This window comes from Lycium barbarum, chromosome 6, assembly GCF_019175385.1.
Source record: "Lycium barbarum isolate Lr01 chromosome 6, ASM1917538v2, whole genome shotgun sequence".
NCBI lineage: Eukaryota > Viridiplantae > Streptophyta > Magnoliopsida > Solanales > Solanaceae > Lycium > Lycium barbarum.
Window position 1 is genome coordinate 36,611,722 of NC_083342.1, and position 23,633 is coordinate 36,635,354.

General features: G+C 39.4%; 1 protein-coding gene across 10 annotated transcripts; it reads left to right on the forward strand.

Moving 5' to 3' along the window:
- Positions 1-16,122: 16,122 nt before the first annotated feature.
- On the forward strand, positions 16,123-21,704 carry LOC132643707 (phosphatidylinositol/phosphatidylcholine transfer protein SFH12-like). Of its 10 annotated transcripts, none has more exons than XM_060360246.1 (14): positions 16,130-16,378; positions 18,065-18,176; positions 18,371-18,635; positions 18,713-18,812; positions 18,885-19,151; positions 19,248-19,325; positions 19,459-19,560; positions 19,645-19,694; positions 19,893-19,992; positions 20,090-20,185; positions 20,270-20,368; positions 20,601-20,724; positions 20,814-21,202; positions 21,305-21,704. In XM_060360246.1, the coding sequence occupies exons 2-14, from the start codon at positions 18,131-18,133 to the stop codon at positions 21,389-21,391; spliced, it is 1,803 nt and encodes a 600-aa protein (XP_060216229.1). In that variant the 5' UTR covers positions 16,130-16,378; positions 18,065-18,130; the 3' UTR covers positions 21,392-21,704. The 10 variants fall into 10 exon arrangements, with proteins under 10 accessions (XP_060216239.1, XP_060216229.1, XP_060216230.1 ...); XM_060360247.1 differs by having other exon boundaries at positions 18,068-18,176; XM_060360250.1 differs by having other exon boundaries at positions 18,074-18,176.
- The last annotated feature ends 1,929 nt before the right edge of the window (positions 21,705-23,633 follow it).

A 23,633-nucleotide genomic window follows, 5' to 3' on the forward strand; every position in this document is an offset into this window, starting at 1 on the left:
AAAGTCAGAGGAGCAGGAGTATAACAGACAGAGTTTTGATTAGAATCAGATCACTCCTATTAAGGCTCCAGTGATTTACGAAAATTTCCCTTTGTCGACATTTTATTATTCACCCCGATCATTGTACCACGAATTATTTCACCAAAACCTATTCACTCATTCATAAACTTGTTCGTCAAATTGCCATACGAATCGTCTTACGTGTCGCTTATCGACTCTTTCGAAAGTTTTTGCTTAATCACATCTCTTATCCTCCATCTTCCCTACTATCCATGCTCATTTTCCTTTTTTTTTCAGATATCGTCGCACTAGACTAAGTTGTAAGGTAATCGGGGTTTGTTTATTCCTTGACAACATTCATATCCCAACCTCCGCTTCGTTTCATGCATTCAGTTTAGTAAAACCTTTCGTTTATCACAACATTAGTCGCCGGGACTCAGCTCTTGATCTATATGATCACCAGACGAAAATCATACATATACATATACATTTACTAATATCTTATTTGCGAATGTCCCCGACCGTTATTCAAATTCGCTCAATTTCCCGAGCGGTATTACGCTTCTTCTTTTCGACCATTTAGTCTGCCCCAGTCTGCGCGACTCCTGTAAGGGCACTAGCTATTCCACACATTCTCTTTTTCTTTAGGTTAACCCAACTTTCCATTTATATATATCATACTTATACTTGTGAAAAATTTTGGTATCCTTCCCAGGGGGTCACCCATCCCAGAAGTGCTCTAGCCTTAGCACGCTTAACCTCGAAACTTTCATGCGTTCGGACGCATTAAGGCCAGTATAATTTCGTCGACTGCCCCGCACGACCTTTGTCACATAATTTAGGGCAGATCGGGGTCTTAGTAAATTTTCGGAGAGCTCTCGTAGCGGGTCCCACCCCGGGCTAAACCATACAATTATTATATCGCCATTTTGAATCCTTAGTATATATTAGGTCGAAAATTACCTTACTCTTACTAATACCCAGAAGAAGAAAATCACATAATATGATAAAGTATAGACCCATTCATACACATATCCCTCAAGAAAAGGTCGCTAACATACCTGGGTGTGCACTTGAAGACGCTCCTGGGTCCTGCCTGCCGGTCAAAGCAAATACGCGGTTCGTAGGACCACTGTGACCAGAAGCTGCACCTCGACCTCTGCCACGACTCGCTGGCGCTGGTGCTGGTGCTCCTCGCCCTGTGGGGCGTATGGCTGTCGAAGGAGAAGATGAGCCAGCAACGGACCCGGTAGGCTGGACTGAGCCTGAACCACCATTATGCGGGCACTCTCTCACACGATGATCTGGGCTGCCACAAAAATAACAAGCGCCTGTAGCGCGATAACACTCCCCCGGGTGGGGCCTCCCACAGTAGGAACATGGGGGCATGGGTGGCCTCGACTGACCGGGACCTCGGCTCGCCTGTGAGCCTGGAACTTTGGAGCTCTGGCCCGAGAACTGTGGGGGCGTACTGTGTGCTGGCTGGGACGAATACCTGTTACCCTGCCGCTGAGAAAACTCACTCTGAAATCCCCCTGAATACCCGGCCGATCTGGCTCTCTTAGGTCGGCTCCTGTCATGACCCCTATCAGGCCGACGTTCCCTACGTCGGTCCTCTATGCCCTGGGCGTATACCTGTACCCGGGCAACATGCATCCCCGGCTGAGAAGCCATCGCCAAGCAACCATCGATCAAATAAGGGTCTAGCCCCATCACATACCGGTGCACCCTGTCGGCCATCTCCGCTACTATAGCGGGTGCATACCTAGCCAGTGAGTCGAACTCTAGGCTATACTCTCGGACACTTCTACCGTTCTACTTCAAGTGCAAGAATCGGTCAACCCTAGCTCTCCGCAGCTCTGGAGGTAGAAAATGGTCAAGAAAGGCCTTAGTAAACTCGGCCCATACTGCTGGGGCAGCATCGACACCCCTAGATAGCTGCCAGGACTCATACCAATTCGCCGCTACCTCATACAACCGATACGAGGCCAACTCGACGGACTCAGTCGGCGAAGCCTTAATCAACCGTATCGTGCTCTCCATCTTTCTAATAAACTCCTGGGGGTCCTCTTCGGGTTTTGTCCCAGAGAATTCTGGAGGATTACATGTCAAGAACTCACGAGCCCTGGAGCTTTCATATCTATCCGCACAACCACCCCCAAATCCATGCCTGCGGACCTGCTCTGTCATCAGTGTGGTCAATAACTGAACCGCATCTCGCATGGCCCTGTCCTCCGCCCCTGGCTGGGGGGCTGGAGGTACAGGTACTGGTGCTGCTGGAGCTGGCGGTAGAGCCGCCCCCTGTGCTGCAGCTGTGGCTGCTCCAAATCCTCCGATATTGGTGGCGTAACAGAACTGGCCGTCGAAGGTACAACATTTGGTTCAATCTGGGCACGAGCCCTAGTAGTCACCTGAGCTCGGCTGGTCTCACCTACCGCTGTAGACTTGCCCTTCTGGGCGGCTGTTGCCTTCTTCGGAGGCATCGCTGAAAACATAACAAATCGTTAGGAGGGGATCATCCTACTAATATTGTTCTTTCGCACGACCTAAGATCCAAAGAAGGGTAACATCCTAAATGCCCTGTAGCCTCCTGTTTATAGATGTGGTGCACAACACACCGATAAACAAGACTCTACTAGACACGGCCTGTAGACATTCCGAGGACAAACTGCTCTGATACCACTTCTGTCACGACCCAACCCCGTGGGCTGCGACTGGTACCCTAACTGGGTACCCATACGTACCTACCTAACAGAGTTGGCGAACCAGACAGAGAATTCATAATAGTTGTTCACAGATTCAAGCCCACACAAATACGGCGCGCGTGAAATATATACATACATAAGCACACCGAAACTTACACATAAGCCGATGAGGCTAACATAACGGACAGAGTCACAAAATCGTACGTACCTACCCGAATCGTAGCAACCCGTAACCCACATACATATCTACAGGCCTCTAACAGACATACAGAATCATATGACGGGACAGGGCCCCGCCGTACCCAGAATTACCATACGTACAGAATATACAGATGTCAGAAGATATATACCAAAAGTACACGCTCCGGATCAAAGGAGCTCTCCAAACTAGCAGAATCTGTGCCCTAGACTGGCGGCGTATCACCGAGTGCGTCTGTACCTGCGGGCATATAACGCAGCCCCCGAAGAACCGGGGGTCAGTACGAAAAATGTACCGAGTATGTAAAGCGAAAATATAACAACATAATCATTGTCTGAATCAGAAGTACAGAAGTATAGCGAACGGAATCATAATCCAACGGACAGACAGAGGTATACCGGACAGAGTCGTAATTCAGACAGACAGACGGAAGAATACCGGACAGAGCCATAATCCAAACGGTCAGACAGAAATGTACCGGACATAATCATAACCCAGACGGACAGACAAAATCATAGTCCAGACGGACGGACAGAATCATAGTCCAGACGAACAGACAGAATCATAATCCATACAGACAGACAGAAGTATGATCCAAACGGACGGACAGAATCATGCATGCAGAGTCATACAGAGTCATACAGAGTCATATGCTTATACAGATACAGATAGCATGTACATACATACATATAGATCCCGGCCCTCTCATGAGGGACGCGGTAACAGAACCCGGCCCTCTTAGTACGGGACGCGGTGGACAGACAGAATCAGATCATATGCCATCCTGGCCGCCATCCCCATACACAAATCATAATATCACACAGATATAAACAGATCCCGGCCCGCACACCGAGGGACGCGGTGAACAATGCAGAGGAATATGCACGATAACAGAACCTGGCCCGGGCGCAGTGAAGGAAGCGTTGAGGCATCCACGAACAGATTAATGAGAAACCACATACATACAGATCATCATACAAACTCAATGGAACTAAAATAGGCCAAATGGCAGGTCGAATCAAAGTATCCGGACAGTATTTATAATACGCGCCTATATATCACTTGGGAAGGCACGACAGATTATTACCAGAATAAGACTTTCAGATGTCAAAATCATTTTGTAAGATTTACAGAAAAATATCGTCATATCATGATTAGAATGTTAATCCAGATGTTGTCTGAGAAAATCGGACAGAAACAAAGTAGTTAGGTTATACATAAAGTATCGGGCCTTGTGGGCCCACCTCGGACCAACCCGAGGAGGCGTACGTAAATTACAGATAGTAGACCTTATGAGGTCGTCCATAATCATTTGGAAGTAGTCCGACTCCGTTTAGGAAAGTTGCATACTTAAAGCTCACTTTGAAGACAAGTTATAAGGAAATGGATTCAATCTTACTGAAGGAATTGGAGCGGATTTCTATCTCGAATTCCGAGGAACGGAGTCGTATTTAAGGCTCGCGGCCGAGCCTATTATGTTCAGAACATGCCTAAGAATGAAGGGGTAGGCTCTACATACCTCAATTGCGCCTTCTGCTCGCTTAGCTTCACTTTCAATTTCGTCCAGAATCTACAAATGGTCAAGTTTGCCAATTGTCAATTCAAGCCTTTAGGATTCCATAATCACATAATTGCCTACCGAAATTTCGGTAGCATCTCCCCTATATATATAACATCCCCGAGACTTAGCTCGGCTTAATATATCAACACAGCAACCCAACAATCCATCAACAACATTAACAACAACACAAGTATTACAAAATATACAATATGGCATAACTAGCCATCTTTCCGACATAACACAATATCTTTCATTCCGACCTTACATTTCCAAATCAATCTTATCATTTTCATATTCATCACTTAACAAGGTCATTACAACATACTTCGGAGGCATATCATACCATTTTCACAAAATATTCATAAGGTATACACAATATACAAGTTTCCTACCAAGGGCATAATTCACCCACAACTTCCAATCTTTTAGCAAACATGTTCATGACATATTCATATCTTCCAACTTCATCAATGACAATCATAATTTGCCTCTTACTACCTTCATTTCCATATTTACATAAGTTACGATAAACTTGCATGTTTTCCTATAACACCATAACAACCATTTTTCCATAACAACAAGAACCATTATTCTTTTATTCACTTCATCATAACACACTTAACATACCAACGGAATTTAATTCACATTCCATCCTACACATAGCACCACACGGCCACACATTATAATTTTCAACTTTCACTAATTCATTCAACTTTCACTTCCAATACAATTTCTACTATAACTACAACTAGATTCCAACATGAATTCAAGTCATCATATACATGCAATATATATATACATACATACGGCCAACATGCATACAATCCCAACACACAAAATTTTCATACTTTTCATTCATTTCCACTTACTACATCATACATACACCTCCCATAACATAACAAAAGCATAAAATTCTTACCTTTCCTTCAAGTTCTTCACTTGCCACCAAGTCACTTTCTTGCCAAGATACTTATATTACTTTGTAGAGGATCTTGCACTTAGTAATAATCCCACAAGAAATGGATTTTTGAACCAAGGATTTAGCTCCAAGAATTTTTTTCCTTTTCTTTCCTTTCTTTCTCTCTTGGCCGAAATGCTCTCTTTCTTTTTCTCTTGTTTGTTCTTGCTTTCTCTTGAAGGTTCTATGGATATAGATGACCATATATAATATCACATGGAAATTAATTAATTTCCATGGACTTGGGCCATAAGTGGCCGGTTGGGCCTCCCTTTGTTGGGCCTTAGTCTCGTTTTTTTTTTTGAGTCCAATTGGTGGCTCAATGTTGTAATTCATGAAGCAAGCTTCCAAAATTCCAATTTTGCCCTTGGCCTCCTTTCGTAATTCCACACCAACGTATTCATAATCGACACATTCATACCCAGTAAGGTCCAAATATGGCCTTATTCCTTACAAGTCAAGTTATCTCAAATTTTTCGAATAAGCAAAAATGTCGGATGTAACAATATATAAGGCACAGTTGACAGGGGGTGATGCTGTGACCTTTGTTGTGTGTATATATGTCACAGTTGACAGGGGGTGACGTTGTGGCCTTTATTGTGATGTGTATTTGTATGGCACAGTTGACAGGGGGTGACGCTGTGGCCTTAATTGTGATGTGTATGTGTATGGCACAGTTGACAGGGGGTGACGCTGTGGCCTTTATTGTGATGTGTATGTGTATGGCACAGTTGACAGGGGGTGATGCTGTGGCCTTTGTTGTGATGTGTGTATATAAGGCATAGTTGACAGGGGTGACGCTGTGGCCTTTGTTGTGGTATTCCCATGGATATATGTGTTTCTTTGATGTAGCTATACTGATGCATCTATGTTGTCCATTTATTGTCATGTCTCAAATGTTTTCCAGGACTTTATGTATATATTGATTTCATGCCTTACATACTCTGTACACTATTTGTACTGACCCCCTTTCTTCGGGGGCTGCGTTTCATGCCACGCAGGTGTATACAGATGAGTAGAGGATATTGCTAGAGGATGTCCCAGCTGGATTGGCGAGCTGCATTTCCTTCCGGAGTGTTGCCGAGTCAGGGTATTTGTAACATCTCGTAGCTTCGGGCGAAAGTTTGACTCATAAGATGATAATATAATGGAACCAATATGAGGGGTATAGGAAGTGTTTTGAAAACCAATTAAGTCATAAGAAATGTCTTTGGGCAAAGAAAAGTGGGAAGCCACTCTACGGGGCATGTTTGCATGTGAGTTTATAGAAGGTCTTACTTCCAACGACCATAACCCCTTTAGTAATTGAGAATTTGGGAAAACTTCCTTGATAAAAGTTGTAGCCCTTTGAAATAGCTTTCCAACGGTATATTATGGGTCTTGAACGGAGCTATGCACAAAATGTTATGGCCATTTTGCGACAGACTATTCGGCAGAATATCACCCTCTGTCACACTTTGCGGCGCAAGATGCGGCCCGCAAACACGACATGCGGCCCCGCAGTTCCGCCGCAAAGTGTGCCAGAGAGATTTTGTCCAGAATTTTCTGGACTACTTTAAATAAGACCCAACTCGACCAAAATCATATTTTTCATCATTCTTGGTCAAGAAAACCTCTAAAATACTCTCTAACATTCATCCACAAGAAAATTCAAGGGAAATCCATGATCAATAACACCAAATCCATGAACCCAAGTGTATGAAACCTAGCCAAAGTTCATCTAATTCAAGAAAACCCAAGGGAAGTGAAGTAGGATTTTGGTGCTAGAGGAGTAACTCCACTCAAGACTTGTTCAACCACTATCTAAGGTAAGTTTCATGACTTTATCATGATGATTAAAGTGTTGATGAGTTCTTGGTAGAATAGTAAAAGGGTTTGATAAAGAGAATTATATGAACTATGCTAGGGTTTTTGGATTGTTGACTTGGGATTGTTGTATTCATATGGGTGATGAAGAATGATGTTAATTACATCTAATTAAGATTGTAGAATCACCTAGAAGTAATAGAATGGGAATTGGGTGAAGAAATCACCATTAATGGAGACTGTGGAGCTTCATGCCCACTAAGTGTTTGATAAAATGCTTAGATGACCAAAACATGAATATTATTGCTAATATAGAATCCCTTTGACTTGTATTGATATAGATCAAAGTTGAAAGGGTTGACGAACATTGTATTATGCTCAAAGGCTGGAATTAAGGTATGTGAGGCTAACTATCTATGTTAGGGAATATTCATGATTCTCCCTACGCCTCATTATTCATGCTTGTCAGCAATTTGACTCAGAACATAGTTTAGCCCTAGTTTCATGACATGATATAGAACTGTTATCTTCTAGGGTTGCAGTTATAGAATTCGTTCATGGTTGTCACTTTGCACATCATGAACTCAGCACATAATCTTTATAGACTTATGCATTATTATCACATGAGTCTCAGTCAGTGTATAACCAGTTATTTGCAAGAGTCCTATAATCAGAAACAGTTATCATGCTATCAGCTATAGCCAGTCTCAGTTTTGTAAATTGTTAATATTGAACACCTGTATCTGTACTTTTGGGCCCTAGGCCACAGTTTATGCATACGTATTTCTTGGGCCAGAGGCCACAGTTTTTGTGCACATTATTTGGGCCCTAGGCCTCAGTTATATTTACAGTTTTACAGGTGATTCTTCATCCAGAACAGGGAGTACTTTAGCTTCTTGCTTTCCTGTTTAGTTCAGTTCCAGTTTCAGTTTCAGTTCCAGTATTTTATTGCTTCAGTTGCTTTACATACCAGTACAATTCAAATGTACTGATGTCCCTTTTATTGCTTGGGGGCCTGCATCTCGCGATGCAAGCAACGATATACAGGTTAATGACTCAGCTATTTAGGAGTGCACGTATCAGCTACTGGTGAGCCCCAAATTCCTTCGGGGCATTGTCAGCTATCCTATTATTTCAGTTTATAGACAGCTCTATCATTTAGTACTCTTAGAGGCTTCATAGACACAGTTCAGACAGTCAGATATTTATTATGTTTGTCATGTTGGCAGTTGTTCAGTTATTTTGGTTTAAGCCATGTTGGCTACGTTCAGATATTTCAGATTGTCTAAGTATTTTCCGCATTATGATTTCAGTCAGACCTTTAGTATATCAGCATGTGTTTAGTTGTTTCCACATTCAGTTATGTTTTTGATATCACATGTTGATTCAGCCAGTCAGGTGGTTCGCTCGGTCACATGCAGTCAGGCACCGGGTGCCGTGTTACGTCCAGGCCCAGGTTCGGGGCGTGACAGTATCTATCTTATAGTATATTGATTTATGTTAGAGACTTTTGCAGACAGAGTCGTGTACATAGTATGTCATTCTTGTAAGCGGTTATGTAAGTCGATTTATCATTTTACATTACTTCACGGATTTCATATGATTACAGATTTTACTTGATTTGAGAAAGACGAAACGAATGTTTTTGAAAAGCTTTCATTATGCCTTTCATTTTGTGATTTAAGGGTCCAATGAGATTTGGAATATAATGAGAACCACCGGGTTCGCTCGGCTCTAAGTAAAGGGTCGGGTGCCTCTCATGCCTTATCAGGACTGGGGTGTGACAATATACATGCTCATATACATCCATAACAATACATACACGTGTCTCGAAGGGTCCGAAGAATCATAATAATCTTAAACATAGCTAGAGAACTCACAAAGCTTCGACGAAACTCCAATCGCAAAAGTATATTCGTATCTTTTGTCCATCTTCTATATCATTACTAATAATCTCAAATACTTTAAAAGGGCACTCACATTACCTCATATACGTACTCATGACACGATTTCAAATCCTTTAGGTAGCCATGTCACCTCGGGGTACTTAAGGCAACCATATATATATACAATATTCTTACTAACTCGATTAACTTCCCTTGAACTTTCTTAACTCGTTCATTTTGTCTTAAGTCGAGTAGCACGGACTCTTACGGGGTGTAACAACATAAATACTTATAACCTCAAAATAATCTTGTCCTCAGAGCTTATGTCGGTTAACTTACGAATAATCCAACGTACAAACATACGGGATATAACATACACATCATGGGAAAATATAGATAATGTACCTGTAACCACATCCGGGGAGGACTTAAGATCCTGTTGTCCGGCTAAAGCATACACACGGGGCTGAGTGGCACCTGAAGTAGATACTACCCCTCTGCCTCTACCTCGACCTGCTGACATCTGGGGAGTCTGCCCTATCGGGCGCACTGAAGATGAACCAGCCACTGATCTTGTGGGCTGAACCCCAACTCTACCACTCATCGACGGGAAATCTCGCATCATATGCCGAACCCGGCCACAGGCATAGCAAGCATCCGAACCCTGGTGATACCGTCCAGAATGTAACCTACCGCACTGGCTGCATTGCGGTACTAGGGGTCTCCTCTGGCTATAATCTCCCCCAAACTTAGAATTTGGGGCCCTCGAACTCTGACCCTGTCCTGAACGAAAGGAGCGGTCAAATCTCCTACCTGCAACCCGAGGAGGTGCACTAGTCACTGACTGGCCTGAGTGTCTAGAATGTGTCTGCCCTGATCCCCCTCTATAATCACTGCCTGCCCCCACAGATTTGGCCCGCTTGCTTTGCCTTCTATCGATCTCACGATCACTCCTTTGCGGAGGTTGTTGCCCTTCTAAATTCTGGGCATGGGCTTGAGTTCGGGAAATATCCATCCATTCTTGCAACGAAGCCGTTAAACAATCCTTGAACAAATGTGGCCCCAAGCCACTCACAAACCTATGTACCCTGTCTCCCATATCGGCTACCATAGTCGGGGCATATCTAGCCAATGAATTGAATTGAAGGCTATACTCCCGAGCACTCATATTCCCTTGTTTCAAATTTAAAAATCTATCCGCTCTTGCTTGGCGGACCTCGGGTGAAAAATAGTGATGGATGAAAGCATCTACAAGTTCTTGCCACACGGGAGGAGGCGCATTTTCTATTCTTGATGCTAGCCAATTATTATACCACAATACTGCCACATCTCGGAGTCTATAAGATGCCAACTCCACAGATTCAGTTTCAGAGGCATGAATAATCCTCAATGTTCTCAGCATCTCATCAATAAAACCTTGCGGGTCTTAATCCGGTTTTGACCCGAAAAACTCCGGAGGATTTAAACTCATAAAATCACGGGCTCTGGTACTAGCTGCCCGATCACTTGAACTCACATTCTGCCGCTGTGCCTGGGCGGCAACCAACTGTGTCAATAAATGAATGGCCTCGGTCACTTGTTGACCCGAAGCAACCGGTGGAGAAACTGGAGCTGAAGCTCCTCCTTGTTCTTCTACATTGGGCGAGATGGAGGAAGTATTAGATGGAACCTCATTTTGTGACTCGCCCTCTATATTCATTGGCGGCTCTCTTTCTACCCGCTTTTTCATCATAGTCTTGCCCTTCTGGGCGGCTATAGCTTTTCCCTTTGGCGGCATTTCTGAAATCATAACACACTATTAAGAGGGGAAAATCTTATAACACGGCTCTATCGCACGATCTCTTAAGATGAAAGAAGGTCATTTTTTTCCTAAATGCCCTGTAGCCTCTTGTTTATTAGCGTGGCGCGCAACACACCATATACAAGACTCTACTAGACACAGCTCCTAGAGACTTCCTAGGACTGAACTGCTCTGATACCACTTTTGTCACGACCCGACTAGGGGGCCGTGACGCGTACCCGTGGCTAACCACCGAGCACCACTCATTTTACTATTCATCATCCTCATATTACACTTCTTTAATATTCATATGCTCATAATCATGGGAAAACCATTTTTCATTTGAGAACATAGATACTTTTATAGACATAAGCCTTTCGGCTATCAAAATAAATATATGTACATATATATACAACAGTAACCTCGTGAGACCATATAACCCACATTGCGTATCTACGAGCCTCTACTGGAGTGCTAGACATAGGGACGGGACAGGACCCCGTCGTGCCCAAAATATACATATGTACACAAAAGAATAGTCAAAGGCACCTCCAGAATAATGGAGTGCTCTCAAATAACCTACTAGCTCCTACGAGTCTGGATCAAGATCACCTCCCTGTCTACCTGTGGGTATGAAAACAGCGTCCAAAGAAAACGGACGTCAGTACGAACATTGTACTGAGTATGAGAGGCATAAGTAATGAAAATACATCAATGAGATAAAGGAAGTATCAGTAATGTGCAACTGTGTATGACTGTCACTTATAAAAGAATTAACACATGTTGGCTTGCTTCATAATCATCATCATATCATGTATGCATAAATGTATAAGTATAAGCTGCCCGTCCATATAGGTACGGTGTGATAATAATCAACCTGCGTCCAGGCCTCCCGCGTCTGGGGTATGAGCTGCCCACTATAGTGGTGTGTATGTCTGGCCGTCCATATAGGTACGGTGTAATATCATCAACATATACTCAACATAATGAATGCATAATAACTCCAAGATAGCTATACTTTATCGAGGTGACATAAGGTCGTGAACCCCCGATTCCATTATGGCCATCTATAAGTATCCTGCCTCACCTTGGAGGAAATAGTATGTAAGGTGAGTGTATACAATAATGAGATCATTAGCTCAACGGTATTCTGCCTCACCTTGAAGGAAATAGTATATAAGGTGAGTGTGTACAACAAACAATATCATTAACTTTATAGGAACATCATATCATGAACTCTAGAATCTTTAGACTCAAACTTATCATCATCACTATTGGGCTCGCAACATATCTCTTATCTCATATAGCTATTCATGAACATGAACTATTAGCTTTCCGGAATGTAGGAGATTCATGGAGAAGAAAGAAGAATCATACCATCGGATTCATTCCATAGAAAGAGAGGACTAGCCTCACATGCCTTTTTTGTTTAACTAATCTATCGCTTGCTTGTTCTCCTTCGAGGCCCACGTTTCTACCTTCAAGAGAATTCGCATGAACATTAGCTAATCGATTACCTAAACGTACTTACTAATACTTATACAATTTTTCCCATATTCTATACCAACTCCCAAACATTCATAACGACATTCACAATGTCGCAAACCACAATCATCATTCATCTACATCATTCACATTTCACTATTTTACTCTAATTTCTCCATAATTATGGTCATAGTTCATTATTGCCTTTTCTCACATATAATACTTATTCCATGTTCTAAATGTCATTCACAACATACTTACAATCACAACATACCAATATTCATAATTCACTCCATACTACTACTAAAAAAAATGACACTATTCACTCATTCATGACCCACTTCCTATATCTTGTGCAATCCATGTGTTAAGCTTTTCAATACCTTAAACAACATGGAAATATCATAAATCTTACCTCAGATGGTGTAGGAATAAGCTTTGGGTGGAAATACTTCACTTGAGCAAAACCCTAGTTTCACCTTCCATGGAATTTCTTGACTTGGATGAACTTTGATGTGCTCCCCACACTTAGTTTTGTTGATTTGATGAAGTTGATCATCAATTTCACTTGGATTCTTGTATATGAGGAGTTTGGAAAGTTCTAGAGAGCTATTGGGTCGTGGAGAGAGAAGATAAAATGAATTAAATGAACTTGGGACATTATTTTATAAATGCAAAAGCTGTCCCGACACCATTAAACGGACACTTATACGGTCCGTATAAATTTATACAGTCCATATAAATGACCGTAAAACTGCTCCAGTGATCATCCCATTCTGTGTCGATTTTTACGGCATATTATACGGTCCATATAAATTTATACGGTCCGTATAAGTGACCGTGAAATCACCCCCCTTCACAACTTCATTCTGTGACAATCCTACAGTCCATTATACGGACCGTATAACATTATACGGACCGTATAATTCATCCTTTCACTGTTCTTTTTCTTGTCACTTCGTTTGACCTCCAATCCTTAGGGAACCTTCTTAGCACTTGTTTATCACCTCTTTTACAATCTAGGGGACGTTATAACTCTTCTTCAAAGCAGCATCTAGTTGTCATTAGCTCGTTACTCGTAATTTCTTTCCGATACACATCGTATGTCTTGCCTTCTCTCGGCAAACTTTCTTCTCTTATCTCAAATGCCTTTGAAATCTTAATTAGGGTCATCAAACGTCATTCCTTTCTTATTAAAATATCGTATACGTTGTGCTCTTCTCTAGCCTATTCACTGTACGTTAACGGGGAATTTTCCAAGGTGTAACATGATTCTACCTTACTGCATTCTTTCTGAGTGAAGAGTTTGTGACCGGATCGACTTCTGCGCCTCATGACTGAGTCCCAAGGCCTTGTGACGAGTATTACAGGGTGAGCATTGGATGGATTCTCTGCCCGAATGCCGCTTCTTAGTTACTTGTCTTATTTTGATATTCTGAGACAGTATTCAATTATCAGACATGTATTCATATTCAGACCTATAGTATTTGTAGTAGTGGCTCTTGTACGGGCTTAGACCAAATTCCTTGGGATTATTGTATTATTTCCGCACCTATTCACTATCCTTATTATTACCTATGTTTGAGACTTATACTCGATTGCCTTGATTAATTTATTATGGTTGAATGAATGATTTGGGAAAGGGTTCACCAACCGGTGTGGGAAATGGTAGGTGCTCGCACGATTACCATAGTTGGGGCGTGACACCGACAATCACCTAAGACAACACAGATACAAACCAAACATGCATTCACACACAGAAACACGCTACAGACTGACTCGTGGTCTTGAAATTCCCAACAGAGGTCTATTTGATCGGGTCAACACCCAATGGCCGAAGACCAACTTTCCAACCAATAGCCCAAAATGCTCCCAAGTGCCTTGGGAACCAAATTGAACATCCTACCAAGTCACATTTACCCATCTAGACCTCTCGGAATCGACGGATTTTTGAAAAAGGTCCGTTTACCCAAAACACAACTATTGGTCAAACTCGCTGGAACCACTTTTTTGGCAAAAAAAAAAATAGTTGTATTGAAAAAATAAAAACTATTGGTCAAACGTTTTTCACTTTAAAGCTCTAATTCGCACAAGTCATCATAAATCTTGCCCGATCATCTTGAGAACCCTACCACCTATCCCCGTGCGTCCAACTCGTACTCATAAGGCTGGGGGAAGGGTCAATAGGGGTAAAAAGTTCAAGAACGCTATAACGAACAAATGGGTCGTTACAACGCCACGTCAGCAACTTATTGAGTTTTAAATTTTCACTCTATTTTCTATTGTTGTAAATTTTTCATTCCTCTATTTTGTTTTTTAAAAGTCCTAATTTGAAAATTATGTTCTTTAAATCTTTTTAGCTCTTCCTTTCTTGTACTCTTGGTAACCCACTTCTATCATATCCAGCTTTCTCTCCATTTTATGAAATCTGAGCTCCTTGCTCACCTATCTCCATTTTACACACAACACATCTGTTAAATTGGGTCCGAAACACTGCTAGGAGAAGTGGGTATAACCGTGTTATTTGATTCTTTAGTTTCTTTCTTTTAGTTTCTTTGCTTGTAGTTGATCTATTTAAAATTTTAAATTGGGTATCTTGAAAATGTGGTTTCCTTAAAGAAAGATCAGAAACACAACTAGGAGTACTATTCTCTTCCCTTTAAAGAAAGATCAGAAATATTTTACTATAAACCAATCTCTGCGAAACACTACTACGAGAAGGGAGAATAAGCCAATCTCTCCAAAACAATACAGTATATGGCAATTTGTGTTTAGTTTTTTTTTTTTCTTCACAAAATTCCTATATCTAATTCATCAAATTATTTCTCTCCAACAACCATGGTGGTTATGGCAACCTCGGCGGAAAATCCAACACCATTGTGCCTTCTAACTTTTTGTCACCTCATAATCATTTTTGTATGTTTTTTCATTTACTCAAAAAGATTATTCCTGATACAGGTTTAAAAATTTGAAGAGAAAAAGAGAAATCGTATCCTTCGCTGCTCTTACCAGAAAATATTCCAGCCAGTAAAAATGACGATGACACTTCGTAGTGTCAAACGTAATTAATATTTCTCCTTTTCTCCATAAAACTCTACTCCTCCAAAATGCCGGTGAAGTGTAAATTGTATGGATGAGATTGTGGCAGTGGATAAGAAGGTACTATCCGAGAAGACATTAAAATAAAGTGAATGAAATTTAAAAAATAATAATTAAAAAGTGGGTCCCACAAAGGTCATTTATCTCCAAAGTATGAAAATTCACATAGTTAAGAAAAGTATATATTACTATATCATGAAAAAAAAAATTAAGAGCATTGGTTATATGTTAGCCAACCATAATTAAGACAAGTATATATCTATATCAAGAAAAAAATGTTAAGAGTATTGGTTATATGTTGGCCAATAAAAAAAAAAAAAAGACGTGTACTATTTGTCAACATAAACCTTTTTACTCTTCTCATGCACTTCTCTATCATCTAACCATTTAGTGGATACTTAATACACTAACAACAAAAATATAAGGGGGAGGGGAGGGGGATAGATATGCTCGTAAACTTTCAAAGTGAAATTGAGTTACGCGGACAAGCGTAGGGTGCATTTTATGTATTTTTCTTATACAGTTTAGATGAAAAAAATCATGATCGTGTATGAACTTTTCTTTAAATTATGAACTTTTCTTTAAATTGCACTATTATATGGGAAAACAAACAATGTCCAAGAAATGCTCCGTTATATGCATGAGAGACGGTTAGGTAGTTGCTTCCATGAACATAGGACCAGTAATTTCCTTATCATTCCCAATCTCTTGTCCTTCTCTCGAGCATCAAATTACCAATGGTGGGCCTGATTCCTAAATAAAAAATGAGATAAATTTTATAGCTTGTCCATTCACTTAGTTATAAGGACCCCCGTTTCTTTCGAGCAGAGTAGTTAGGTAATTTAAGAAAAAACTCCTCCATATTTTTTTACTGTCCCTGCCATTTCTTTTTTTCACTGGTAATTTCCCTACTTCTCTCTCTATCTCTCATGAAAACCCTTCATCATTTTCGCTTTTCATTCACGTAAATTGTTACTATTTTTCTTTTGTTTCTTCAATTATCAATTCTTGCTTGCTCAAATTTACCCACCTATGTAAATTCACTAATGTGAGCTCCGAATAGATAGCTAATTTTGCATCCGGATAAAGGAGAAAGGTTACGGCAGGTTGATAATCAGCATATGAATTATTCAATTAAGACGAATTATCATAGTAATGAATCCCTAAAAAGGATAAATTACTAGTTTGTATTTGAATGAATGGCTGAATTTTTGCTTGCCAAAGAATTTTCTTACCCCCTGTTTGGATGGTGGTTTCCCATGGTTCATTAATGTATGGTTTTTTATGAAACCATGTTTGTTTCCGTTATTCTTAAAATTATGTGGTATGGTATTGTAAATCCGTGGTAATCCCATGGTTAAATAACCATGAAAAACCTCAATTTTTGTAACCACGGATTTAGTGATTTTTCCGTGGTTACGTATTTCATTTACCCATTATACCCCTACTTATTATTTAAAGTTTCTATTTTATCCTTTACCCTAGTTTTATTAATATATAAACTACTACGTTCAATTTTGCCTCCAACTCCTTTTAAAGTCAAATATGCTAATCATATGGGACTTATTTCAGATAACATCTATCAGGTATCTAATATCTTATGCTCTGTACTCTACATTCATGAAACTAACCTACTAGATAATAACAGTCTAGAAATGAAAAATCAACAAAATGAAGCACACGTGAAAGTTCCCAGCTATTTGCGGATGGAACTTAGTGCAGCAGCCAACTTACTGTATCAAAATATAAAAGAAAGCTAGACTAATGAACAAAGTTGTAGATAGAGAACATCAAAGTAACTATCTGTAGCCCTTATGTAGCTTGAAAGAGGAGAACAGTGGAAGGGAACACATCTCAGTTGAAGTAATCAAGATGATATAAAAACATATTAATGATATAAATATTCTCAAGCTACTTTGTTCTTTGATTTTTTTAAACTGAAAGAGTCAAACAAAAAAAGAAGAGATGAACGCAGTTATTATTCTGTCTTTTACTTGGGTTATCCTAGTAATTATTGATATTTTAAATAGTTATATTAGTTAAGAGTATTTTAGTAAACTTACATGTTATTATACAGTACCATACGGTCAAACCAAACAATAAAAATGTTATTAAACCACAACAAACGATACAGTCTATTCAAACATAGTGTTCATCAATACAATACAATACAATACAATACAATACAATACAATACAATATAATACAATACTATACTATACTATACTATACTATACCATACCATACCATAGATTAATGAACCACGGGAAATCACCATCCAATCAGGGGCTTAGGACAATTCTTGATGGTGCTATAGGCTTTGAATATTTATTTTTTATTTGAACTTTCCCCTTTCTTGCATTTCATAATGTATTTTCATGATATATGACCATATTGCCTTGAATTTATTGTTTGCTCCCCTTTAATTGTTTAATTTGGCTTTTTTATTTTTATTTTGTATTACTCAATGAATTCCCATTATTATCGTATATGCACAAAACGATGAAATTTTTGTTATAAATATAAAGTTTTGTTTGCTGCTGGTGCTTTCAAATTTACTGCTCTCTGATTTCACTTTGTTTTAGTAGGTGCAGGCATTCAACAAGAGAGTAAATTTTATAAATTGTCACAAATTTTATTGACCTGCAATCATGAGTGGCAAAATGTCAGGACCTCTTGAACGACCAGTAAGGCCAAGTAAGCTACCCTTAATCTCCATCTTGATTTATCTCGAAATGTAGTTGAATCAAAAGAATTACATGAAGCTATACTTAAAAACTTAATCTAGAAGAAATTATCTTGGTTTTAGAATATATAATAAAAGCACCAAAATCTTGTATTTATCTTTTAGATGTGTAAACTTTATGGCGTATGTGATCGTTGTGCTTTAGCAGGTATGGAAAAGATTGATAATGAAAACACTGAGGAGGATAGGAAACCAAGGCTTGGGTCTTTCAAGAAAAAGGCACTTAATGCCTCCAACAAATTTAGACAGTCTCTAAAAAAAACTGGTCGTAGAAACAGTAGGGTCATGTCTGTTGTCTTTGAGGATGAGCATGACGCGGAGGAATCAAAGGTAGTTGATGCCTTCCGTCAAGCACTTATCCTGGAGGAATTACTTCCTGCACAACATGATGATTATCATATGATGCTAAGGTAAAAAAGTCATGTTCTTCTGCAATCATGGTCGTTGATACTAATAGGTCATGACAAGTACTTGGATGATGATATAGGTTTTTGAAGGCCAGAAAATTTGATTTAGAAAAAACAAAGTTGATGTGGTCTGATATGGTTAATTGGAGGAAGGAATTTGGTGCAGACACTATAATGGAGGTACTCTAGAAAAAGTTAGTTCGGATTAGACGTTATTCAAAATATTTAAGGTCTAATTCAAGCTTTTCTTAGGACTTTGAGTTCAAGGAAAAGGAGGAGGTCCTCAAGTATTATCCACAAGGGCATCATGGAGTTGACAAAGATGGAAGACCAGTTTATATTGAAAGAATTGGTCAAGTAGACTCAACCAAGCTCCTACAAGTCACAACAATGGACCGATATCTCAAGTACCATGTGCAGGAGTTTGAGAGAACTTTTAATGACAAATTACCAGCTTGTTCCATTGCAGCCAAAAAGCATATTGATACAAGCACAACAATTTTGGATGTGCAAGGAGTGGTATGTATGTCGGGACTATATATATAAGGTGTCTAGATTTTCCTTAGAAAGTAATTGGTGCAATCACAAAATTGATTTGCCTCAATAATTCCTCAGGGACTTAAAAATTTCAACAAATCAGCAAGGGAACTCCTTCAATGCCTTCAAGGTGTTGATGGTAACAATTATCCTGAGGTACTTGCTGTCTCTGAAGCCATTGCACACACTTCTTGCCAGCCATTGCACACGCTTCTTGCCGGCCATTACTTTCTTGTTGAAAATTTTTCATGTTTGTGTTACTTACATGAATATTTTATTCACTGTTTAGAGCTTGTGTCGTATGTATATCATCAATGCTGGTTCTGGGTTCAGGCTTTTATGGAACTCTGTCAAGTCATTTCTTGACCCCAAGACCACTGCAAAGATCAACGTAAGCCCAAATTCATATTCCATTCGAAACAGACTATCTCTATCATTTTCATTGTATTAATAAATTCGTGCTCTTTCCTTTTAGGTTCTTGGTAACAAATACCAGAGCAAGTTGCTTGAAATAATTGATGCCAGGTAAATACAGGTGAACTTGAATATTCTCTTCCACTTTTCATGAGCTTCAAGCGTACCTCCACCTAAATGTCCGGAGAATGTGCGAGTCCAAAAATAATAAGAGACAACAACATTATCTATTTAATTTGAATTATGCATATCTGACTAAAGTTCCTACATAGTGCCTAAAGAGACTTGTTTTTCACTGCCTTGCATCAGCGAACTTCCAGAGTTCTTAGGTGGTACGTGCACTTGTGCTGACAAAGGAGGATGTATGCTTTCTGATAAAGGCCCATGGAACGATCCAGAAATAATGAAGGTTAATTTCCCCCATGTAGTTTTGAAGTTCTAGTGTTCAGTACCTGTAGTGTTTGTTAATTTCCATTTCCACTGAGACACCTAAGATATGTGATTAGATGGTTCGCAGTGGTATTCATAAATGCACAAAGAAAACTGCTATTCCAGAAATTGATGAGAAAATAGTTTCAGAGGATGGGAATGTCAATGTAAAGGTGCCTAGTCTTCAATCTTTCAGTCTTATAAGATAGTGAATTATCAAAAATATCAAAAGAGGATTAAGTTCCTATATGTTGCAGGATGCAAGGAAGAGCAATTCCATTAATATGAGAACTGCTGCTTCCAAGGTCCATAGGGATCATGTGTCTCATACGCAACTCTCCACTGTCCATGAAGAAGTAAGGTTCTTCTTCTTCTATCACATATTAGATTTTGTACTTAAATTCATGTAATGAGCTTAAGCCTCAGTAGGATATCTATAAAATAAGAAAAAACTAATGCATTTGCTTCTTTCATACTTCTCCTAGGTTAAAAAGTTGTGGTGAAATAGACTAGTTCTCTGTCTTCTACTCTTCTCGATGGTTATTGCTCATATTTTTAACTCTTCTTGTTTGTTACATGTGCTTGTAGGTTGATATAAAGAAGAACCTTCCTAGTGCATATGATCCTGATAAGTGCATCCCTATGGTAGACAAAGTAATTGATGCAACTGTGCCTAAAGCTACAAAAGCTGACAACTACGCCATTGCTAAAGGTACACATGTTTTAATAGTTCAACAAACCTTCTATTTTGATTTTTTCAATATCCTAGTTCATTAACTATTTACTCCTTTTGAGCTTCAGAATTCTTGCCCATGCACGATATTTCTAAGTCACCCGATGGATTTAGCAACCACCTTTTCACCGGAGTGATGACATTTGTGATGGGCGTCGTTACAATGGTCCGAATGACACGCAACATGCCAAGAAAGCTCACAGATTCAACCCTCTTGTCTAGTTCATTAAAAGGAGTTGATATGGTTAAACAACAGGCTCAAGAATATCGGTTAAGTGGACCGGCTATCTCAAATAACGAGTACTTCAGCATGATGAAACGGATGGGAGAGCTCGAGGAGAAGGTCATTAGTCTTAGCAACAAGCCTAGTTCCTTACCACCTGAAAAAGAGGAAATGCTTAACAATGTCATGAGTCATGTTGATAAATTGGAGCAAGAGCTTTGTGCAACAAAAATGGTATTAATCATCTGCTTCTCTTGATTATGATTTAAGTAGATACTAGATATTGAGAGGACAGACAACTAATATATCCACATTCCATACTATCATTATTGGCAGGCACTTGAGCAAGCCCTTGCTCGTCAAGAGGAGCTCTTAGCCTACATTGAGAAGAAGAAGAAAAAAAAGAATTTCTTTGGTTTCTAAGCATAGAAGCCAAAACAAGAAATGCTGTTTGAATGACATGACTCTAAGCTTATTTAAATTCGACATATGCAAGTTAAAATAAGCTATTGTATATGATCTGAGCCGCTATTGCTTGTACTGGCTTTCTTTTAGTCCTCTGCAGCGAGATTTTCATTCACCGGCAACTTCTTTGTGAGCTCTAAATAGTAGTAATATACTTTGTATATTACACATTCAGTGGCTTGCATTTTTGGTTCTTAGTTTTCTGTATATAAGGATAATAGCAATTTGCATTAGTTCTAATTATTGCCTTGCAAGGTCGAGCTTCCTTTAATTTGTTGTTTAACATAGTTTCCATCTTGCTTATCGTGTGTCAAAAATATGGTTTTCTGCTCAATCCTTTTTTAAAAAAATAAAAAATTAAAGGACCATCTAGCAGTCTGCTAGTGGTATTTTATTTCGGTTTTCTGCTCAATCCATCTTCTACATCCTTCTTTTTTCAAAAAAACAAAAACAAAAAGATGCTGTAGAATGAATTTCAACCAAAGAGGCTAATTGTACACAATAAAATTCGCGTCGAGAAAATAATAATCGAGACCGGAAAATATCGCAACAATCTTTGTATTTGATTTCGGAATATGAGTGTTACAATCTCTATGATTCCTCTGATTCGTCTTTTCAACAATAAATTCAAGGGCTTTTGAGCTTGATCTTGAACTTGATGGATTTGATCTTGACTTGTACTTGAATTCAAGGGCTTTTGAGCTTGATCTTGAATCTGGTGGTCTTGATCTTGAACTTGTATTTGGATTCAAAGGCTTGAAGCTTGATCTTGAATCTTCGTCTGGATCTCTAGAACTTCTAGAGAAATATTTGAATGCTTGAATGCTTTTAGCTTGTAGAGAAATCCGCAGCGTTTGATCCACGAGCTCTCCCTTGCTTCTTGTTAGAATTTCTGTCCCCTGTTCTGAATTATGAGACCCCTATTTATAGTTGTAGGATGGAGGAATTGTGATAAGGACAGGCTTCTTTCGACCAATTAGATTTAAGCTGAGATGTCGATATTTGATTGGCCGGAACATATCACTTGTACACGTGGCACATCTTTATTGGTCTTTGATTTGACTAGGCATGCTGCATCATTTTGGCACGTGGCATGATCCTATTGGCTCCTTCGTTTGACTTGGCGTGCCACGTCATTTGACACGTGGCACCCAATTTGGGCTTCTCGAATAAGATGACATCTTGGGCCTGACAAAGTGGGTTCATCACATGTAGCCCAATTAAATGGACTAGCCCAATGAAATTGGATCATTACTTAAATCCATATTTATTGACTTAAATAATTAACCCAATTATATTAGCCCACAATTTATTTATTCGGACTAATATATTTTGAATGTAATCCAAATTTCTTATGGATTAAATTTAATAAAATTTCGTTATCCACAAATTCCCCCACTTCAAGACTTGTCGAGAGGTAAATTTGTCGAACTTCAAGACTAGGCTTGAAGTAATTGGGAAAACGTGCATCTCCTTCTTTTGGAAACCCAAAATATTTCATGGATTAATTATAGTATCATTTATCCTCAAAACCATTCTAACAGAGCCGAACCCTTGATTATAGTAAGCAATTTATTTAATCACTTCTTATTTATGTAGCATGTAAGCCAAGTGGACTTCTCCAACATTTTCCTTAGCTTTTTTTTTTTTTTAACCACAAATGGGCATTCCATCCAATGGCAGTAACCAAACATTACATATCACATCTGCACGTGGTTTCCATGAAGTCACATTACTTTGTCTCCAACTCAACTCGTACATGATCTAGGATTGATGATCATGCACGTTTTGATTCCTTTGTGAAAACAACAACTGAGTCCATGTTGGTATCAAATATGTAGCCGCTTTTTTGCACGTCATATACTTCTATATATATATATATATATAGACCAACGGATAACAATTTATCCCACACCGTTAATGACATCTCATAAGTCACCTTTTAATCACCTATATAAGCCTGCGTGTTCTCCAATTTGTGAACATCGATTTTGCTTTGCTTGCCAGTCGCTTGAAGTTAATCTTTTGACAGGTAATTTTGTTCTTTCCACCGTTTTCTTTTAGCGCCTTATACTCCTTTTTTTTTTTTTAGGTCCAACGACAGTAATGATTTCTCGTTCAAGGAGATGACCCATGCATGAAGAAAGTAATATTGAGGCGCAAAGGGATGGATTCTCGTCCTCGCCTTAAGAACGGTAAG